The 9,471-nt window shown below is 40.5% G+C and overlaps 1 protein-coding gene across 2 annotated transcripts in view; it reads right to left on the bottom strand.

The window, feature by feature from the left end:
* Positions 1–9,471, bottom strand: part of thada (THADA armadillo repeat containing) — a 75,237-nt gene continuing 65,766 nt past the window's right edge. The window contains exons 34-38 of one of the 2 annotated variants that reach the window (XM_056760935.1): positions 7,591–7,663; positions 6,543–6,702; positions 6,349–6,471; positions 614–783; positions 1–477 (exon numbers count right to left, since the gene is read on the bottom strand). In XM_056760935.1, coding sequence (XP_056616913.1) covers positions 163–477; positions 614–783; positions 6,349–6,471; positions 6,543–6,702; positions 7,591–7,663 — 841 coding nt within the window. In that variant the 3' untranslated portion in view covers positions 1–162. The remainder of the gene's footprint in view (positions 478–613; positions 784–6,348; positions 6,472–6,542; positions 6,703–7,590; positions 7,664–9,471) is intronic. The other variant, XM_056760936.1, reaches the window with a different exon arrangement.

Below are 9,471 nucleotides of genomic sequence, written 5' to 3'. Positions count from 1 at the left end.
GTGACATCGAACAGTTAAAAAACAAAACTCACAAACCCAAAGCACACACAGACACAAGAAAGTCCAAAATGAGGGAAATTTATTAAAAACACTTTATTTTGTGTAAAAAAGTCTTGCGAAATTAAAACTGCATGATTTTATTCTTAAATTCCTACAAACCATCTAAGACTTTTCCGCTTGCCTTAGAGTATCAAGAACACATTGAGCAAGTGAGCTTCTCTCTTTCAGCAGCATTATTTTGCCATAATCGATGGTGGCTGAAAACTGAGGGAACGCAGGGAGGTTTTTCATCGCTTGTTCAGCAGTCAGGGCATTGCTTTTTACAATGGCTGATAATCGCTCCAGGTCCTCGGGACTCACGCCAGGTGAGTGTGGCACACTTAGAAGGGCACAAAGGTGCCCATGCAACATCCGTGCCCATAACATAGGCTCCGCCCACAGGTTAAGATCTCCTTTCTCAAAGAGAAACTCTTCATCCTGGTATGAAAAATAACAGCCTTCTATTAGTAACAGATTCAACGAAAAATTAGAATATGGCCGTGGCCCTTTCGTGCATACTTCTGCATCTACAGGATGCTTTTATAATTTTGCTTTAAGAAAATTAAATCCCTACCAGGTCTGGCGACTCCACGCAACTTGTATCCAGTTTTTCATCCCCTAGTTGCCATTCTGTCAAGTTTACAATGCCAGCAGCAACCTGGTCCCACATCTGGAACAGCTGGCACAAAAGAGCCACCCCCGTCTCCAGGGCAACAGGAGGACAGACAGCACCTGTGGCAACAGCTAGGAAAGTAACACATCACATGAATGTGTTACACAGCTTCACAGAATTTTTATAAATAATCTTGGCGTACAGGATTCTGCACGATGTACGTTATCTGAATTTGGAACACATGTACGAAAAAAACAATGTTTTTAGCCAGTGGTTTCTTTCATCTCCAAGGTATTACTGAGTTCCCACAATGCAATCTGCTCTCAATCTGAGGCTGGAGCAACCGTGAGATTGATGCCTAGCTCTCTTTTTGTTCTCACACAGTGCCTTTCCATCTTCGCGTGGCACGGAACCCATCTGACAGAAACAAAACAGTAACTCATGAACATAATGCGCACATGCGAAACCACAACGCGTCACACGCATGCACCCAGGCATTCGGTCGCAATCTGGAGTCCTTTACAAAGCGACGATCGGGGAAATTCAATCTAAGAATAGAGACACATAAGTGTGAAAAAATCTAAGTGCGATGGCGAACAACACTAACGCTCATCCCTTTGTCTTTAATGACTCCAGTTGTTCATGCATCAAAGCAGTCGGTGTTTGTTTTGAACTCCGGTTTCTCTCTGTTGCCCCCTCCCCGCAACCAGAAGTTGACATGCAAATTACACAAGTGACTTCAAAAGTCACCAGGACCTGGTAGTCAAAACCAACCTCAATAAGAGAGGAAAGCGACACCTAAAAGGCCACCCTCCCCCTTCCTAAAGGAACTCTGGGAAAAGCAGAGCTGTGCAAGAACAAACGGATTGGCTTTCCATGGCAAACTTAAGTAGAGGGACACGATTCTGATGTCACGAGAACACAGAGACTAGTCGATTGTGTAGGGTGACATGGGCTTTTCTGTAAGTGATGGGTTGGGACGCCTCTTGGCGTATGATGTCAGTGGGACTATTGAGCCCTGTAGGGTGAAAAGCATCAGGGCTTTGGTGCTTGATATCATCCAGGGTCGATCAAATAGACATCAGATATTAGGATGTAATAGGAAACTCACACGACTTTTCATTTTGTCCCTTTTCTGCGGTTTCAAACTCAACACGGTTTCCCAATCTCTTGTGCGCTTACTCAACAGGATGTTGTTTTTATCTGCGAGAGCCAGCATGGTTTCTGTAATGATGTTTTTCAAGAAACAACTCTAAAAATGCAGTTATTAGTTTACCCATTAGTATTTTAAGGTTGTTATATAAATGCAAAAGCATAACGTGACATCATCCATACGATCTCCAGTCCAAACTAAACAAGCTGAGATCTTGGCTCTAGATGTGACGGCCGAAATCTTTGCGAGGTGTTTCGGGAAGATTTGCCCGGGACAGACTGCCGTCTCCTAATGCAGTTGTGCTGGGATTCCAGAGGAAAGAAGAGGGCTGTTTCATTCCCGTAATCGATCTGTGGGAGTCGCGGGACTGGAACTAATTAAAAAACTTTCTGAATAAAGAGAGCAAGAGGAGCTTAAGTGTGTGGCAAATCTGGGATGTGAGCGAGAGCAGCTGGACGAGTGTTGAGTGTCGGTACGAGGGAGGGTGTTAGGTGGGCAAGCGGGAAGATGGGCTGGGAACTGAAAGGTGCGCTGGGATCAGAAGAGATGCAGGAGTATGACCTCTAACTCTTTTACGGTTACATATTTACCCATGAAGCAACTGTGCAGTCAGTGGTTGACGTACCAATGCCAGCTTGCATTAAAGCAATATGTGGGGCAAAAAAGTAATACAAAATATTCATACTTCTTATTAAGGTGATAGTTCACCCAAAAATGAAAATTCTGTCATCATTTACTCACCCTCTTGTCACCTCAATCCTGTATGACTTTCTTTCTTCCGCCTAACACAAAAAAGAATATATTTTGAAGAATGCTGTTAACCGCACCCATTCACTTGCACTGGTTCTTTGTTCATCCAACAGAAGTGAATGGGTGCGGTTAACAACATTCTTCAAAATATCTTCTTTTGTGTTCTGCAGAAAGTCATGCAAGTTTGAAATGAAATTTTTGGGTGACCTGTCCCTTTAAATGATGAAAAACGCTGTTTACATTTTGTCATTTTGGTACAGAAGACGTAAATAACGACTATTTTCATGGTTAGGTAGTCTGTTCTTTTCATACCAAATGTAATATCACCCATACATGTTGGTGGAGATTTTTTTTGTGAGCTCTCTCGCACACATACATGCATACTTGGACACACACCCAGAACAAGGTGCAAGAAGTCTGCGGGCAGGAAGCGTCGGTGTGGGCGAGAGTGGTGTCAAGGTGTGAAAACACACACACTTTACAGCTATGACTTCCTTTAGACAACTATGAGAAGCAAGGCACCAAGCACAGGTTTCACACCCCTTTCGAAAGAACTCGAAACACATTTCATTTGATATAACAAACCTACATTTTATTTCCTGCAGCGATTGTAAGACTGGATGTTCAGTGGTGTCAGAGGAAGCAGTGAGACAGATATCATCTGACACATGTATGACAGAGGTTTTTAGTGTTCTTAAGATCAGTCTAACCTGTCTAACAGGAGTGTTATAGTATCACCCAGGTGTCTGCTGATTTAGAAGGCCTGGCACACAGTCACATGACCTAGAGACTGATGGGAAAAAGACTTTCCTCAATCTCCTTCAGCATTCTTCCTGTGTCAACACAACCGTGACGCCAACTTTTCAGCGGCCGTGGATTTGAAAGTATTTCTTTCCATGCGGATTCTTCATGCGGATTTCAGAACATTCTTGAATTAAAACTGGTTGAATGAATCACATCTCAAACTTAGAAGCTAAAACATAGTAAGATGTTCTGCACTGGTCCTGAAGTTTATGATGATGTCATTAACAATGTCATACATAAACATCCCTATAGACCTTTTCAGATGATGTAAGCAACGCTGGTCCAGTAGAACTTCCTGTTTGTATAATATTGATAACCTGATTTAAAATGTTAAACAAATATCATGAACATTATTTTGTGTATTTAAGAAAACAATACTTATAATAAATAAATGAAACTATAAGTGCTACTGGACTATCCGCGAGTTATCTGAGGATCAGAAGACAGACTGGCATTAATGATCGAGCACCTCTGTGTTAAATTTGCACACTGCAAGTTTAATGGATGGACGCTCCACAAATCAGTTCAGACCTCTTCTTGTTATCCATTACATAAATGACTAGGGGGCAACTGCTGCTAAACACATGACACGCACAAAGTTAGACATGAGCTGACTATGGTGAGAAAATGTCTTCAACATCAAACCACGCCAGTCAAGAACAACACCAACTGGATGTTTTGATGCGATGAACGGATGTTGAAATTTTCTTGGATATAATATGGCGTAAACGTTTTTAAGTAAGTCAAGACAGAAAGTATGCAGTAAATAAAATATGCATTATTAGGAAATGAATAGTTTTTTCATTGTTTATTCATTTTCTAGTTATTCTAAACCTGTATGAGTTTCTTTCTTCTGCAGAACACAACAGAAGATATTTTGAAGCATGTTAAAAACTAGGGATGTAACGATATCAAACACTATATTTACATACTATATATAGACTTGGAAACGTGCATCAAGAATCCTCTTTTCTTTATCCTCTAATCATAACTGTTGCTTAGAGGTATGAGTTATAGTACGAGGTGTGTTAAACGTCCCTAAAATCCCTTTTATTAAATAAAATAACCGCACCAGGTGGACCTTGACAAAGTAAAATATATTGTTTTTTCTAACGTTCTGTTAGCTCTAGGTTACGCCCAGAAGATCGTTTCATACTGTCATGTGACCACGATAATATTGAGACAATTTTGCTATTGCGACAACACAATGTCTTATATGATATATTGTTACATCCCTATTGGAAACCAAACAACACTGTCCCCCAATCGACATCCACTGTATGAGACATTTCAAAACCACTGAGACATTTCTCTAAATATCTTCTTCAGTGCCTTAGAGAAGAAAGAGTCATTCAGGTTTTGAAAGACATGAAGGTGAATAAATCATGGCAGGATTTGTATTTTTGGGTGAACTGTCACTTTAAGGTACAGACTCCTAACCCCATGCATTAAACTTCAGCATGTCAACTTGGCTTCAGACATGCAGGACCTAAAATTATGCAGGATTTTAAAAAAGTGACCTAAAAAAAAATCAGACTTAGACATTTCACCAGTCTAGCCATATCTTTAGCCCAGAACATTACATTAGACTTGGGCGTGGGCCAGTAAGCAACCACCTGGCAACCATCCATAACACCCAGGCATTGTGGCGGGCACTACATTTCTCTGAAATTGTAAAAATCCACTCGCACTTATTACAGGCTACATATTTCAAACCGGTGGGAGAGCAAAACTAGAAACCCAAAAAATCAGAAAAACCCAGAGTATTATGGGCACAGTATCCCATTTGAAATGCTTGAACACTTTTGAATCTCCCTGTGAGAATACAGTCCAATTCCCTTTTAATGTGATTATCAGATGTACCTCTCACCCCTCTAAAAGCCTTCTTAAGTGATGCCAGGGGTTCTGATTTCCAACCTAATTTGTATTGAGATGCAGGAATAAAAGTGTTTAACTGAATTTGGGTTTGGTGAACTAGACAAGGACTTTACTGTGAAGGCGAGGAGAGAAAGAGACGAGAACAAGGCCAGAGTTACATCAGCACATGTGTCTGAACCGCTTCTTCAACATCTGAGGGTAAAATCTACATGTACAGTATGTTAAAGTGAAAGTCTATATTTCATATGCTGTGACTATAACGTTAAAGAGATAGTACACCCAAATTTTTTAATTAATGTTATTCAAAACACAAAAGAACACAATAAGTTGAGAGATGTCTTAGTGGTTTTGTTTCCACACAATGGAAGTCAATGGGGGACAATGATATTTGGTTACCAACATTCTTCAAATTTTTTCCTTTTGTGTTCTGTAGTTGAAAATAAGTTTGGAATGACATGAAGGTGAATCAAATAATGACAAGAATAGACATTTTTGGGTCAACTATCCCTTAAATGACCCACAGCAGGCAAGTTATTCGAAAGGAGTGGGCTGGTGACAAGCAATGCAGAGTTCTTCTCCGACTCTTCCGCCACCGTCTCTTGTTTTTCTTGCCCACGTGAAGCAGGATATCAGCGTGTCAGGGAATGTGGTAATGATGTGGTTTTGATGTGACTGATTTATGGGACAGAGGTGATGTTCCTCTCTGCATCACTGACCCATACACCTCCATTTCAAAGTAGCTGGGCTGCCGTTCCTCCACTCCAGATCCACACCTCTCCTCAGTCGCTCAGTCAAGCAAGGTTGTAAACAACACTGACCCAACCCCCCCTTCTCAAATCCCTCCAAAGCACTCTTAAAAACACCTCCCTTTCTAGCATTCTCCTGTCCTCGAGTGACTGTTCTTCTGTGTTTGTTCTGTGTAGACCGCTTTGCAGTGTAACAGGAATGTTTTGGGTTCATTAAAAGTTAAGCTCTGTTGAGAGCGCTCATGGCACGATGACCACAAAATATAATTTAGGTTCATCCCCAACAGTACTGTAATTCTGTAACTCCCATGGAAGTCCGTGGGGCAAGACAGTACAAATAATCTATGATGGATCTCTGTATTTACCCGTGTTGTGTAAGTGTGCCGGGATGTAGCATGTGAATTCAGCAGCCCTGTCCCTCACGTCCTGATCTTCATCCTGTAATAACGTAAACAGACTCTTCCATAACGCCACCGTGTGTGTGATACCTGGAACAAAAACACAAGCTGTAATTTAGATTCCTCATATACTCATTCTTTTCGGCAGACAGTACACTCACCCAGAGGTAATGCTGGTGCTGTCAGTAAGGTGTGGACGGCCTTCACCAGAACCTCAGCCGACATCAGTTTTACCTCTAGAGGTTGCAGCTCACCACAGCCCTGCACGACCAGCGCCCCCCATCGACTGAAGCAGGATACTGCAGCGCCGCTGAGCTCCTGCTGTACACAAACACACAAAAGCATCTTGTTTGCATGTTTGGTAGCATTTTATTTTACAGTCCTGTTTCCCAAGTACGTACTGTGTACTTATTACAGTAAATGTAATAACTGGGTACCAACCTTGAACCTACCCCTAAACCTACACTTATACCATGTAGTTACCATTTACTAACCAGTACTTTATTAGGTAAATACACTATAGGTACATGTACTGTAAATTAAAGTGCAACCGCATGTTTTATGGGGACTTTGTACAGACATAATGATTGGATTCAATTACCTTACAGAAAACTTTCTGAATATAAATATAAAAATACATATAGATTTATAGGCGTTTTTCTTTACTGGATCTTTTTGGTGATGTTTGGTTGTCTGTGAAGTGACGTTGTGTAGTTTTTGGGGATCAGATTTTTAGGGCTCACATAAGGGATGTTTGTGCAGATCTATATTTCTAATATCTAAAATAATAATGTTACTTCTGAATACGTTTAGCATCCTTTCATGGCTGTCCATTCACATTGTCAACATACAAAATAAAGTCACAGCCAAATAAACCTCAGTCGGCCCTCCTCTCCTCACATTTCAAGGCTAATCGCCTAACAACCGTTCACAAACATCTCTGTGACTCACAAACAACATTAAGAGCTCTTAAAACCCAGTGTGTAAAGAAGCAGGCTTATCTTTCCGGAGCTTGTGCTTAAAATCAAGCATATATGAGCTTTCATTCAGGGATTTTCTTATTTGAAGTGAGATGTACTGGAATGTTAAGACGCTATGAGGTGAAGCGTCTGTAATCAGCTGCATTTTAGATAGTGACAGATAGAATATCCAGATTAACTAGTTTCACTCTGTCTGAAAGATTCTTAACAAACACTTCTTCTTTCTCACCTGAGCTGTTGATTTAACAAGGTGCACAACCAGCAGAGACGTCAGACAGAGAGATGCACAGTAGAGCTCCACACTGAGAGAGATCACAGAGAGTATATTTATAAGTAAAAAACACTGTATATTTAATGAAGCTGCAATCTGTACATTAAAAAAGTAAATTTGTTATTAAACAAGCACATAAAATACAATCAGTGTTTAAAACATGTCTCTTTTTCTTTAATTTATATTAATACGCGGCTCGTTTGAATGCTTGATTCTGATTGGCCAGTCGTGACATGTGCAGGTTTGTTATTCCCAGATACTGTGGCAACCTCTCCAAACGAATAACACACAGTGACCCGGATGCAGCAAATCATTTTGACAGTTTTTTTGACAATTTAAATATAAATGTCTTTTAATAACATATATGACATTATATTTACAAATGATTAAAACAAATTGCCTGTTCATGACGTTTGAACATCGTTTCTTACCTTAAAACCGAAAGTCATCGGGTTTATACAAATGTATACAATCATGCTACTAGATGTATTATCTACAATTATTCACAGCCTTCAGAATTGCTCACGATAATGTGTAAATAAACTGCAGTATTGTGCCTTAATACAATCATATTATTATGTATCATTAAATTACTTTTTTTCACATCAGCAACAGAAAAACATTAAAACTGTTTTATATTTCACCTCATAAGTCATAATTACAAGTCTCAAGCATAAAAATAAACACCATTCGGACACGTGCTCTTAAACCGGCCCCAGGCCAAATCTGAAGAGGTTGTTTTTCCTAACCCAACTTGATCTCAGAACAGGTGTACTTCAACAAGTGTTGTTCAACAGAACACGGCTACCAAAATACACCAAGCAAATGTGCCATTACACAACACCGCAAGAGTCCAACTGCATTACACAATAACACAAACACTGCAACTCTTACGCCACTGCCCAATCACAGGGCCACGGCTACAAAAGACTCAGATCATGTCACATCGGACAAAAAACTATACTTCACAATACTCCTGTGTTCACGTCACTGAACTTCAGGGGCGAGATTAAAAGCACAGTGAAGAGAGAGAGTCTTTGTAATGTAATACTGAGGCCCTGTGTGTTAACTGCATGCTGGGATGTAAAGGTGTCTGTTTTTCAGACACCGGGGCCCCTACAGGCACCGTGAGCCAAAAACAACAGGCCGACTGCACCTGCTGGCACGGTGAGCACACCACCTCCAAGCATGTACATACCCACAAATTACAGGGAATAACCCTATGTAAAGGTATACGTACACGCATGCATGCACTCGACTGAAAGCACAGGTAGCTGCGACCCTTTAATGTGTAAATCAATCTCCTTCCCGCTTTGCCGTAGGTATGAGAGAGTGATTGATGCATGCAGGCCGGCTGGCGACCACAGGTATGTGTGGTTTCTTTTGTAGTCAGAGCCCACATCTAAAGCCATTACGCTTACCGCTAACAGTGCTAGACGTTTAACAAAGTACCTCTTGCGTCCCAGAGGGAGATCCGTTGCCCCAAACTGCCGCTTCGACAATGGGAAGTTTTGTTGAAGTCCACAGCTGCCAAAAATACGACGGGGTGTTTTAGGGTGCCGCTAAATCTTTTACATTTAAATCTGGGTTTTAAAGGGACATTCTGTTGCACCAGAAACACTTAACCGTGAAAATAATCAAATGATGGTTAACCGATTCAATATGAAGCTTTATAAACAAATGGCAATATTAACAGAAGTATTTAGGGTGCCCGATATAATGTGAATATTAAGGTGCCATGATACTTTAATGATAGCCAAAAGAATTCATAAAACGTATACTCATTTAACACGGAATTTACTAAGAATTCACAAAATAATATTGAGAAAAAAAAATATG

This window comes from Triplophysa dalaica, chromosome 11 (genome assembly GCF_015846415.1).
Source record: "Triplophysa dalaica isolate WHDGS20190420 chromosome 11, ASM1584641v1, whole genome shotgun sequence".
NCBI classification, from domain to species: domain Eukaryota; kingdom Metazoa; phylum Chordata; class Actinopteri; order Cypriniformes; family Nemacheilidae; genus Triplophysa; species Triplophysa dalaica.
This window is presented reverse-complemented; position numbering and strand designations above follow the sequence as displayed.